The following is a 14,575-nucleotide window of genomic DNA, read 5'->3' on the forward strand; positions in this document are numbered from 1 at the left end:
TTAAAATACAAATTAAAATTAACACTCATATCTATATTATAAATGTGAAAGTAACTCTGCCTATCAAGCTGTCTGTCGTTCTTTCACGACTAAACCAGTGAACCGAATTTGATGAAATTTGGTATGACGCAAATTCGGACTCCCAAGTAAGGACATATGTAGGTTACTTTTTTGCCTGACACATAACAACGAGCGACTACTAATACTTATATAGTTTATGGAGATTAATTTTATAGCAGGGGATAGAAACTTTACTTCAAAAGAAAAAAAAGACGGCTGACGACAGTTAAATTACATCCGTGTTCAAATAATTATGGTCCAGATTTTTTGATCTGATTGTTATATCTGTACATACGACATTTATTCTGCAATATTCTCGATAGATGATAAATATTAGTCATCGATCGACAATAAACCATTTGAATTAAGGAACGCATTATTCGAAATGAGAAAATAGTTAATTTATCAATTCACTGTAATATGATAATAGCGTGCCCGGTTATATGAATACGCTATTGTTCCAACATTCTCCTAAACGTGAATAAATGAGTACATTTGTTTCAATAATCATGTTAAATTTAAATGTAATTGTATGTACGTCGTTGTATAACAGTTTTCATTTCGAAGAAAATATTCAAGATACTTTGTAACAGTAGAACACTCTCTAGCTGTGTGTGTTTAATGTATTCGGTAAAGTTTATTTGTAATAAATATTACGCATAATTATGTTTAGCTAATATTATATCATTTAGTCGGAGAGGAATTATATATTATAGAGTTCGTGAAGAATTTCAATAATTATTCTACACTATTATTTTAAAAACCTAAATATTTCTATAAGCCGTAATATTTAATTAAAGATTTTTCATTCAGAGAAAATCTAACATACGTATAACTATGCGTTAAATAAATCAGAAAGCTACAATATAGTATTTGGTAGTAATTAATAAGATACGCTTAGAAAACAATGAAAAAAATCCGTAAACAGGAGATGAGAATTATCCGTGAAGAAATAACGACGCCAGCGGAAAAAAATTAAACCGACGGGAAATTATTCAGGATGAAACATCTCCGGCCGCGAGCGCTCATTAACGCAAACTCGTAGACTTTCGAACAAACATAGGATTTGGTTACGGGTCTTTTACATGCATAATTTTATATACCTTTACCGAAGCCTGTAGAATGGACAATCTGATGGTATGTGGTCGACATATAGACACTTCAAGAGTAAATCAGCTGGAAGTGAGCCTGTACATAGTGTATTATATACAAAAATCTAAAAACTAACTTTGGCGATAGCAAGGATACGTGCGTGACGCTCACTTCTAAAATTTTTACCCAGTGATCAGATTCTAACCAAAGATTTTGGGTTGTAAATCTTACTAGAAACATTCAATTTTGATTGGTTCACTATAAGTTAGTTTATTACTTAATTTATATATTTAGAGTGTGAATGGAATATTTGCGAGGAGCGCGCGTCGAATGCTTTGTTTCGGCGGAACAGAAAGCTCTGGCCAGCCGTTCGACGATACTCGACGAGAGTTTGTTTCGTGTTGTAAACCTTAACAAGCAAAGTTTATTATTTTTAGTTTGACTTGCCAAAATTAACTCGCTATGTATAACACTACTGATTTAAGTAACACTAACATTTATATATTCAATGATATTGATGATAAAACACTTTGATTAACTCTCGCTATGGCTGAGTCGAAAACACGTCGGTCTCCCGAACAGTGCGAGTTTACAAGTGGGTTCAATACAGGGGTATTCAAGTGCTTTTTTTTGTGTTTGTGTTATTCGGCGCTGTAGTAAAATATCGTAAGGAGCCTTTCCGAAATTGTACCCGTTATAATTTGTTTCCGTGTTGAACCCTTCTCTAAATATAAGGAAATATAAATTTGTCGATCAGAAACAGTTACAAAATCAATAAAATGTTTTCCTAAGTACCGCGTGAATATTTCGAAATATGTTTCAGTCTCGTATTTCATAATCGGTTGGCATAACACCAGACTATCGCATTACGGAAAAAGCCAACGCTAACATAATAGCCGGTAGGTACATAGCTGTAAGTGCATAAGGAATTTGACACACGACACATTTCAAATTTCTCAAAAAACATTATTCATATATCTGACACTAAACAGAGTGTGACCATTTGGTCAGCTTAAACTTTCAACTCAAACTCTTAATAGAGTATACATACGCACACGATATCGAATGATAAAATTTTTTTTCAGATAATTAACATGTTCCCTTGATCTTTCAAAGCTTGAGCTTTTATTGTATTTGAAACTTTTTAATGTCAAAATGAAAAACGGCACCGTCACTCTTTAATAAGAAATATATACATTTACCGAACGATCGATGGTCAAACATTTTTCCAAAGGGGTAAATTTAGAATCGATTATAATATTCTGCTCTTACTTCTATCAATAAGAAAATATAGGAAGGACAATATTAAAACAGAAATTGCTCCGGTAAATTATAAGGATATCTTTTTGTAAATCTAGCTAACATACATACTTTAATATAAACTGAATAGAAGTATTTCATTAATTGTCAGATCGATCTGACTGATAACTAAAAGCTTCTCTAAAGGTGGATGATCATTAGATTATTTATAAACATAATTGTGACTTAAAAGGCTTCAAGTTAAAGAGCATATTCTAGACTATTGTTTAAAATGAGATAATACCAAAATCATAACACCGAAAGTTAGGAAGTCAATAAAACAAAGTATCTCGATAAATCAGGCTGTGACTTGTGAGGCGCGCATCTCAGTTTGAGGAGCTCCTTATGTCACGTGCCCAGTGCCCGCTATCGAAGCGTTGCAGCGGTGTCGAGTGTCGGCCGACATTGACTCGACCTCGACACAGACCCTCGGCCCTCGAGGCCCCAACTTGGAGTGCCGCCCTGACCTCTCCACGAACTCAAACAATTCAGAAGTCACGAATATGGCTACTTATATAGACGTATACAGAACTTATTTAGGTCGAATACTATTGTCATCGCAAACTTCCAGTGTAACAAATACAGCCTTCAGTGCAGCAGCAAGTGAACTATAATAATTAACGACTTTACTCGTACTACAGGTCATGTTCTAATTGTGAAATAGAAATTCCATTTTTAAATACAAAATTTGTATATAGAGTAACGTTATCATATATAAAGTGCATGTATTATTTACACTTAAAATTCGAAAATGGAATATAATGGCATATGTCGCTTCAACAAACGAGTGTCATTTGAAGGTACCAAATCTATTTTTTCTTTCAATGTCTTTAATCGCTCTAGTATTTATAAATACCGTACGAATAGATTTAGAAATAAATAAATGAACACATTAAAATTTAATAAAAGAGTATTATTATTATACTTTATTGTTAAACACGATGACACATCTAGTGGAAAAACAAATGAAACAAAACAACAGCTGTTGACAAAGGCAGCCTTACCGCTAAAGAGCGATACCATCCAGGCAACTGTTGCGGAGGAAACGGTCGAGTGATGTAAGTACTAGATTTTATTACAGCGATTATATTTTAATCTACGATCACTGAACATTTATTTAAACCATAGTTATATTGAATAATACTATATCATATAATTTTAATAAAATAATATAGACTTAAGCCGAGATGGTCCAGTGGTTAGAAAGCGTGCATCTTTACCCATGAATGCGGATTCAAAGAAAGCACCACTAAATTCAATGTGCATAATTTGTGTTTATAATTCTCATCGTGAGGAAACCTGCATGTACCTAATTTCATAGAAATGCTGCCACATATGTAATCCACCAAAACCGGCATTGGAACAGCGTGGTGGAATATGTTCCAAACCTTCTCCTCAAAGGGAGAGGAGGCCTTATCCTTAGCCCAGGAAATATACATGCTCTTGTTGTTGTTATAATATAGACTAACTACGTTTCCCGAATTCGTCCGGGTAAAATAAGGTTTTATTTCCTTCCCGATCGCAGCGCTACTATTAAAACTTTTTACTGAAATCGATTGAACCATTTACGAGGAATTCAGTTATATACCAAGTTCCGAAGATATACAAATATATCATAATATGATACTTGATAAAGCGAGGAAGTTCATTAGCTCGATCTTGTCGTAGTTATATTAGTGGGGGATCTAATTAATGGTAATGAAAACAGATAGCTCCAGTGAGGAGGGCCTAGCTTCCGTGCTGGTATTAATATGTAATTTCACGGTGACGCAGGTTGAATATATCTGAGCTACTTAGTGACAGATATACATCATCTTATGGAAGACAACTGCTAAGACATTCATTGCAAAGAATACATAGTCAGTAACACAGATGAAGTCTCGCCGTTTAAAAATAATTCTATGTATAAGTGTATAATTTGTTTAAGTAACGAATTAATCATTCGTATTCGAACAGTTAATGTAGTTTTAATATTTTGTTATTATTATTTTTTTTTTATCTTTTTATATATAGAATAATATGCACACACACAGACTGAAAGCCGCCTTAAATCATTGGAAACATTTTACGTTATAGAAACTTATTGTCTATAGGGTTCTTTTTACAGTTAAGTATTATAGAAAAATAAATACAAAAAAAATGTATACAGTAAGTAATTATTGTAGATCTTTTAAAGAAAAAGTCAACATCACAAACTTAACTTACAAAATCAATGATGAAAATTTACTTAAATATTTTTTGGCACATATTTTTATTATTATTACTATCTAATCCAGTGATCGTCGTTATAGGTATTTATGTGTATATAAAGGCCATACGTATAGCATGATAAAATATACACAATACATCACTGTAAAAATAACCTTATATGCAGACGCTTAGATTGAATTTTGTAAAAACGGAGCTGAGCCGTCCAAGTAAACGTGACCAGCTGTAGTTAGCGAAGTGGAAGATGGACAGGATGTTATACGGTCACATTAGCGAGGGTGTAATTGACTCAGCTATTTTCTGATTCCCCTTAAATTTAGACGATACCATCTTTTTTATTAGGATAATACTCCAGGTAGTTTGATGACGACCCTAGGGTAAAATAGGAATGTGTTTCTTTACCTTAATAACGACGATATAATTGTTTGTATTGGGTATCAACATATTTGTTTTGTGTGAATACTCGAAGTGGTTGGTCTCTCTAGATCTAGATTAGAATACTAAGAAGACCTGGCTTGTGTCCAAGGAAGAACTATCTCTGATACGAGATATGACACACACGAGCACTCTTCACGTTTGATAAAATATAAAAAATAAAATAACTATTATGAATACATAAAGAGAAAACATCAACTGCCGATGTCCCCGAAGTATATTAATAGAAAGTAATGTGATGGAAATGTCTAAACGAGTAAACCTTTATTTAAATATATCAAATGTCTTAATTAGATATATGTATACATATAATATTAATATACATACTTCTTAATTTTCTCGCAGTTCCTGTTAACCGCTTGTAACGCGTGCACCTTGTGGGTGGGTTTGAAGGATTCTGACAGGTAGCTTATTCTTAATTAAAAATTGTAAATGACGATTCAAAAGCCAACTTTAGTATATTGATAGATATAAGTGATGATATCTTCTAAAATCGTAATATTATATATTATCCCTCGCAATTACCCAGAGATAGATGCAGTTTATATAGGAAATTGAAGCTGTATTTGTAAACCACAAGCCACATTGCTGTACTAGAAAGACAAACAATGATTCACTCGTATTGTCTCCCGGCTAAGCTTACAAAGCCAAATAATGACATAAGAATATTGCAACAATAGCAACCTTCGGAAATATTTACCGAAAAAATAATTATACTCGTTTAAAGAGGAATCAATATAAATATATTTTGACATTAGACTCATATGAAGAGAATTAATATAATAACTATAAGACTATTATTATTATATAAATTTTACAGACATCCTATAAGTATATACTATACATACATAAATATATGAAGACTCGTCAAGGAAAATATTACATTTGGCTTTGTATATCTATAAACATTTTCAATCAGATTTCATAAACAATTTGTGGAGTGCTAAATTTAGCTCCGAACTCGAGCAAGCGGTTAGATCTCGAGAGAAATCTTCCGAGGAAGGGTCAAAAGTTTTCAACCCTTTCAAGCGATAAGATGTTTTGGTATTGATCTAATAAATGTTTCAGAAGTACGACTCTACGAGTAACATTAATTTTGTGCATTAACCAAGTCGTCGATCAAGCTTTAATAGACCGTTTTTATAGCCGGAAGAGCTTTTATAACTTTACGTTTATCAATTAATTCCTCACAGTACACTAGAAATTAAGTTTAACAATAAAAACATTACAAATTTTCGGCTTCTGATCTTTAAACTTTATTTATCGGTTAATACATCTAAATAACGTCATAAGTAGATTAGAAAATTAAGGAAAAACTATCTTGTCCGTAGCACAGGTGACTACGTACTTGAGACTATAATTTATTGTTTACTAAAGACTATATTTCCTCATCGAGTGATCGGATTGTGAATGTGTCGAAGTTACTGGAACCTGTTGAGGATGAGTAATTCAGTTCAGGGTTAAGCCGTAATGTATTCATCAGTTCGCGAGACATAAGTCGTTTATACACTCACTAAATTACGTCATACAGATGTCTTCTTAACTCTGAAGTTCTCGCTATAATGTACCCTTTACACACACTTAAACCTGTGTCAATAGTGTCATTAAAGTTTTAAGTGATTAACGATAAATTTTACGTATCATATCATATCTACACATGAAATTTATATGTATATTTCCAGTTTCAAAGGTTTCTCCAATTGAGTTCCTGCTATCCTCGCTTCAAATAAAAACTTTATAGGTCCAATACTAATCAAATCTTCGCCTTGGGTCTGTACTGAACCCAACGCGAAAGTAATAACCAAAACCTTAAAAAAGGTTCATATACATCATATACAAACAGTCAGAACTGAAAATATAAAAAGAATAATGAGAAGCTCCTCGGATTACTTTACGACTGCTGCACGAATATAAACATCTAACGATGTAATCACTTGTTTCTATATTACCAATATTCTGTTCACGATATCTAGTTAGCGAAAAAAATGTGACATAAAACTGTTTAGATACTTCTATGTTCATTGCTTGCGAAACCTTGGATGCTTATTGAGCAGCTCATATCAAAACAGCGATGAATAATCGACATGGCGATAGCGTTCGATATGTGAAAGGATATCAGGGAGGTCCTAGATACAGGCTGTCACGCCCGATCGATACGACCCTCCGCCCCCTGAGTCCGTCTTCGAATACAGTATAGTATGTATGTTTTTGTAGCTTTTACGCTTGTTCTATGTCTTTCGTTTGCTTTGTTCGTAGACAGCGCTTTATAGATTGATTTAGTAAAAGATAAAGTCGATAAATTAAAAGTTCATAGAATCTAAATGCCTTTTAATTTTAATTTAAGGAATGAAATATAAGATGCACAGGTCTCAAGGACCCTAGCTAGGGGTGTCTCAAAACTTTAAGATGCTTTCAATTTTGAGGTCCACAAAAAAGACTAGCGGTCAAGATGGTACGGTATGTGGAAAAGTGAAGGGGAAAGTTCCGATTATTTAAAATGACTAATTTGGTAGTCTTGATCTTGGTCCTGTTCAGCAAAGCGAGTGACAGTCATATAAGTTACCAATTTTGGGAGAAAGCATAAAGGTATTTTCCAACACGACATCGTCTTTGGGGAGAGAATATTGCCTTATCTTTGCCAAATAAAGCGATGGTGACAAGTTATGATCATTTAGGTACTTTTGTATATGGCATACATAAACGACAGCAAATATTAAAAGACAACTGCAATGAGCACTGTTATACATACAAATCGATGACTCTCGATCGTGATGCAGTTGTAGACATACTAAGCATTTAATGACCTTTATTTACCTTTACAATATTTTAATTCTTGATAAATGACACACAGCAAAACGACTAATAGACATATCTAAGAAATTTTGATACATTAAAATGACAACGCTTTCAAATAACTACAATAATGCGCAGAAAAGTATATAAAGAACTTAATACTTCTTATAACAGTTAGCCAAACTTAAAACGTATTTTACATATTTAAGATCTCTTCACAATCAAACATGGAGCCGAACTCGCGGAAGACATTAGCCGTCGTTACATTACACTTGATACTTTTCCCTGCAATAACCGAAGCCTGTTTTTGCTTGAATTTCCTCAACGTATCATTCCGAATGAAATATATATCGCAGTAAAAATACAAGTTTTTATCCCTGAAAGGTACAAATTACGAGCTCTACATTTCACAGTAAACACTACCTTACTTCAAACGCATTATTTTTATTACGACATTTATTAACTTTCTTATAACAGTGCTGATCAGCTGTTTTGTTATTTACCGATTTTTTTCTCTCATAATTGAAAGGAAGATCCCTCATAATAAACCATCAATAAAAATCAAAAAATCAAAATATACTTTATTCAAGTAGGCTTTTACAAGCACTTTAAAATCGTCAATTAACAACTATACTAAGTGAAGCTACCACCGGTTCGGAAAGTTGATTTTACTCAGAAGAACCGACAAGAAACTCAAAAGTTATAAAAAGCTTTTATTAATTAGCATATAACTTTAGTTACTTTTCAAATAATAATATTAAAAACTACATATTAACAATATTCAAAGAACGAACGTATTGTGTGTGCTCTTTTCTCGCTGTTATTTGATTGTCGTTCACGTAACAGCTCAAACAGAAGCCGTCTGACGCGATAAGGCGGACAGACAATATCCACGTTCCTCCATACACTCACCGGGTCTTGACACACTTGCGACTGTCACAAAGGAACTGCTTGAAGTGACGTTATCTAGGGGAAATGTTCAGTCGTTTCGCAGTTCTTTTGATTCCCGAGACATTTCTTTCAATACTACACTTAAAACCTCTTTCAATATTAAAACGTCAAGAATAGAATCTTTAGTGTGTTTGTCTTTTGAAAAACTATATTTAAATAATTTATTATATTCCTTTTGTAACAACATACTTTTTTATTATATCTCTAGTTTTCTATAAATATGATAAAGACGATCTCCATGGTCGAGTAGTGTTTACACCGGTTTTCATTGGTACGCCACTCCGAGGTCCCTGGTACAATTCTGGGCCGCGTCGATGAAGAAAAAGTTCATTAATTTTCTATGTTGTCTTGGGTCTAGGTGTTTGTGATACCATTGTTATTTCTGATTTTCCATAACGCAAGTGCTTTAGCTACTTACATTGGGATCAGAGTAATTTATGTGTAATGTGATGCTATCCAATATTTATTTCCTTATTTATTTAATCTAATATTTCTTTGCTTGGAATTGTATACAGTAAACTACGTTCAATTTAGTTGTAAAAAGATTAAGAGCTGTTCGAAATAAGTCATTGTATTCAGATAAAACGTCGAAGCAAAGTACGTGTAATTTAAATAAATAACAACTGTTATATTGCTTTAGGTTTCGATGATTCATATTCATACTATTTGTGATCTGTAGTCCGCTACTTAAGGAAACCATTACGAATTTAAAATAAACAGTCGGTACTGCATAATTGACCTTATCATTTTCTCGTTATAATTTATCGTCGTGATTGATGGAAATTTAGAAAAAAAGGTAGACTTTTTTACGTGTTTTTAAAATAATCTCAAGAAAAGTTTTGAGTTCATGTAAACCAGACCCAACCTCAATCGAGCGGTGAAAGAAAATAAAACTGACGTACACTTGCATCACATTCTAAATACAATCTACATTATCCATATTTGTCAACAACAGCCTGTAAATTCACACTGCTTAGCTAAAGGCCTCCTCTCCCTTTGAAGAGAAGGTTTGGAACATATTCCACCACGCTATTGAACATATTTCGCTGAGCACGAGATGAATTATAAAGACAAATTAAGCACATGAATCAGCGGTGCTTGCCTGGGTTTGAACCCGCAATCATCGGTTAAGATGCACGCGTTGTAACCACTGGGCTATCTCGACTCCATACTACCATATTTTTACAAACGCGCCACCAACTAAGTCGAATATGTTATTTAACTGTCCCTATAATTATAATCTCAGATATAGTGTGTTATAACCAAACATACACCAATAAAAATACCTACGTATTTCTACTTGTACCAACCCAGAGAGCACAAGCGACAAGGCTTATATTTAGGTAGACTATACAATGAAAATAATACATAAAATTTATTAGTTCTTTACTTTTCTAAATTATATTAATTAAATGTTTTCCTTAATCAGTACTAACACTAATTACACGAGTTGAAGGGAAGCTAATATTAGCTGACAGTGCTGTAATTAAACCCGCTTGTACCTGCTCTTTAAGGCCTATAAAATATCCTTAATTAAAGATATACTTAAGAGAAGTTATAAAAACAGCTACGATACGGTCTACTCCGGTCGTTACTTTTAACGATTGCTTTAAGAAAAAGTATCTCCGTTATAAATATTATATTTTGAAGCCGATTATCTCAAGCGAATAATTTAATATTCATATATTAATAGAAAGTGTAGTTATCAACAATGGTACTTTGCAAAATATTAATTTATTATGATTTAAGGTTGTAATATGGTATCTTCATAATTATTTACTTGCCCATGCAAGAAGAGAAGGTTTTTGCAGGCTTACAGTCAAGTTTACGTTAAATTACAAAATAAATGGTTTCATTGGTGACTTTCCGTCTACATAGGGATTACCACATAACATCATTTCTATTGTATTTTTGAAATCGACTTGCATCTCACTGCTACACCGACAGTTTTTAAGGGTGATTCTTTTCCACTCTACAGACACCGATAAGATTACACATAGAAAATAAATAGAGCCACCACTGCGATTGACAAACAACTGTCGGGCATGTGTAACACCAATGACAAGATACTGATACTGCATCAATCACAGTCGACCGTTGAACGATGAATATGAAATGAATGAATTGACTTGAAAGCGAATTCATTGTTACAACATTCCCTGAAAATGTACGATACAAACGACCGTATGACCTTCACGGTGAATAAATTAGCACGTCCTTGTTTACAGCGCTACGAGTGGACTGGAAGTGGCGCTGCCGGCACAATTTTGATCAAGACATTCCAGGCCGATAGCGAGATGTGCGCGGTCATTACGAGCCGCGGACGCACCACGGTATGTATACGGCAGACATTTAATAACTCGCATCCGTCTACATCACATTTTAACGTAGATTAAATATATAACTACACTACAAATTCCATGGAAATTGCTTCATCAATGTTAATTTTACAAATAATTCAATAGATACATCCTCCTCTTGTCAAGTAGGTATCGGCAACTAGGTAACTACATTTTAACATTACATTAATATCCACTGCTACAGCGAAGGGCACGTGTAGCGGCAATAACTTCGGTAAAATTGACCGACAATTACCGCACTTACCGGCGTTGTAGCGATTATCCACACAAGTCTCTGCCGTAAACATTTATCAAGTGTGAGTATTACAAAACAAATGAAATTTATGTGAAATCTTCCAACTTGGAAATTATCTATATAATTAAAGTATCAAATATTTAAATATAACCAATTTTTATACAGCCAACGATAATAGTACCACTTCAATATTTTATAGACGTGGACACAGATATATTAATGAGGATTTGATTAACATTGTCATCACTTGGCCTTCTTTCATTTACGCTGACTAAGAAAATTAGGTAACGTTACGGCCGGCCGCCGCCTTTAATGACGAATAAGTAGATCTGCTCTCAGTATTTAGTTTATATAAGGTCTGTAAATGATAGCCCGTGCGCGGGTCGCCTCGCTACATACCGCGTCGCTGCCCGAGCCTCGCGCGGAATGCCGCCCGGCCGGCCGCGAGCCCGTCCGCGTCCACTGTCTAGTAAGCATGGGAATCGCATGCCGCTGCTCACGCTTCACGAGTCACGATTCCCACACTAATCACCATGGTACACAATCATCGCACGGTGACTCATAATTCGCGTTACATAATATTCGTAGTTTAATTATTCATCTATATTTTCATATCGTTCACAATAGACCAGCTGTGAATCGATTAATAAAATGGTTTACGTGTAATTATCAATTATTTATGCTATTATTATGAATATTGTCTAATAATACTTTATTGCATATTATCTTTTTATGCAATATTAAATTCATATTGTGTTTATATGTCGCTTCATAAAATACGTTTAAATGGTGCGTAATCGAAAAGTTCAGACATAACTTAAAGAAACCTCTCGGTCCTGACGTCAGCCTGGTGACAGTTCTAGAAGTATAATTATATTACGAAATAGCTTATCTGATGTAAACAGATACTTAAAATCGGCATTTCCATATTTAGGTCTCTGCCGGACAGCTCGTGCTAAATATAATTCATTACTTTTAAAATAAACTAACCGCCTTTTTATTTCGTATATTTATAACGATGCCTTATCCTGTATGTAAAATTATGCCAACCGGCTTTATTTTTTTTAGAAAGCAAACAGGAAAATACTGATCCTACAACCGACGTCAAGTGCACGAGGAAGTCGCTGCAACACGTGAAATGTCATCTTTGTTTGGATGAGGTCGAATGACGACTGACGGCTCAATTCCTCAACCGAGGAAACCAGCTAACCTTGACCCACGTCAGATGTCCGGCGTCGTCAGTCAGGCCCACGTCCCACGCCACTCCCACAGTACGCTAATCTTCGAAATAACACTCATTCTTGTTATGTCACGAATTCCTTTGCTAAATACGGATTGTAGATGATACATATGTAACGTGATATATTATATCTGATATTCGAAACAAACTTACGAGTTATTTTTAAAATGTTGATCTGGATTGGATTTCTTTATTATATAAGAGGGCTGAACCTGCCGGCATTAATCTCACAGCTTCTAATTAACGAGAATGGATCATTTAAATATGCACTAACGATTGAGCTGGATTATCTAGGGTAGTTGTTTAGTGTTAAATTATTATGAGCGTATTTTACCGTTTTATCAATAAATAAATATCATTTTCTTCACCGTAATACATCTCAAGCTTCATTGTAATAGTCAAAGTATATAAATATAATGTACTTATTTTTAATTTTGATAGAAAATCAAAAAATAAACTTTAATTATAGATTTTTTTAATACAAACGCATAAAACACGTTTTAATTCAAAATCCAAATTGCCAATTGTCTTGATTTCGAGATTTAAAATGTTTCAAATTTGGAATGCCAAATAACCTAGTAACATTGAAACAGAGATGGGACGGATACACTATTGTAATATTGGAACATTAACTCACCTGCAGTACACGAGCTGAAGTAAAGCGCAGCTAGTATCAGAATCAAATGTCCAGGCGACGCCATGTCGCCTTTCGACCTGAAACAATGAACAACATTCTTGAGATAAAGCCATGGATGTTTATTATTACCTTCGAGTTGAATATAAACATTAAAGAAATAATAAAAGTTAAAATCGCCAGTATTATTGCAAAATCTAATTACTCAATCAATAAGTCAGTACGTGGGTATGCAATAATAAAACAACATTGCAATTCTAGACGTAATCGCTTCGAGATAAACTGGATTCGAAAGGATGCATCGCAAAAAAAGGCTAACGAGATGCGCAGGCGCAGGCAAGGGCGGGGTCGCTGACCCCCGGCTGACCGCCTAGATCAGCCTATCCTGACGTAACGCGCTCCTGTGCCAGGCACGTCTATAACGCCACGTAATGATTGCTTTGTACTCAACTAACATTGTAAACCAAGATACAGATAAGTATCGTACCTCCGAGGAGCGCACAGGCGAGCGAGAAATTCTTACTTCAAATATTGAGAAATTACGTTTTATACAAAAAGTGTTAAGAAATAACGAATCTTCTTACTCGCCATCGACTTCATATTAATTAATTAGCGTTTCAAAGCAAGCAAAACTAAAACTCAGATTTTGAAAAATACCCTACAAAATTCGTATTATATTTTATAACAAAAAAATTGCGCCACAGTAGGCGATGAGGCCAACAATACGTAGCAAGTCTGCGGGCGAAGGCATCTCGGCTCAGGTTATAGAACAACACATTTCATAACTGTCTTATCTAGACTCAGATCTCCGCTTACATTTTTATTTACTTTTACATTTACGTATTCGATTTCAAGACCTGAATTTGAGAAAATACGAGTCAGTCTGCGAACTGTCATAAGAAGAATAATATCGAATGAATACGGTCGCAAAAATTACTTTTAAATACAACATCCGCTTGCAGTTAATCCGACTACCAGTCGCACTAATTATAACAGGTTGTTGTGTCCGTTAATCGAGATCATAGAACTGTCATTAGTCTCGTTATAACACAGCTCATTATATGCGAGTAATTATTACATAGTTATTGTGGTTAAACGCACTAATCGCAGAAACCACTTCTCCGATTTGTAGCACCTTTTAAGGTTCCGTAGGTGATTATAATTTAGTCTTAAAACAAACTGCATATGTATATGTAATGGACAAATATGGATTAAATTTTACACTCAATTTATTTATTTGAGCTCACTCCAGGTGGATGAATGAGGAT

General features: G+C 34.2%; 1 protein-coding gene across 2 annotated transcripts in view; it reads right to left on the reverse strand.

Annotated features, from left to right (window-relative positions):
• Positions 1-14,575, reverse strand: part of LOC124533440 (probable GPI-anchored adhesin-like protein PGA55) — a 46,198-nt gene that overhangs the window by 6,634 nt on the left and 24,989 nt on the right. For both annotated transcript variants that reach the window (XM_047108695.1, XM_047108696.1), the window contains exon 2: positions 13,311-13,387. In XM_047108695.1, the coding sequence (XP_046964651.1) occupies positions 13,311-13,387 (77 nt within the window). The remainder of the gene's footprint in view (positions 1-13,310; positions 13,388-14,575) is intronic.

This window comes from Vanessa cardui, chromosome 11, assembly GCF_905220365.1.
Source record: "Vanessa cardui chromosome 11, ilVanCard2.1, whole genome shotgun sequence".
NCBI classification, from domain to species: domain Eukaryota; kingdom Metazoa; phylum Arthropoda; class Insecta; order Lepidoptera; family Nymphalidae; genus Vanessa; species Vanessa cardui.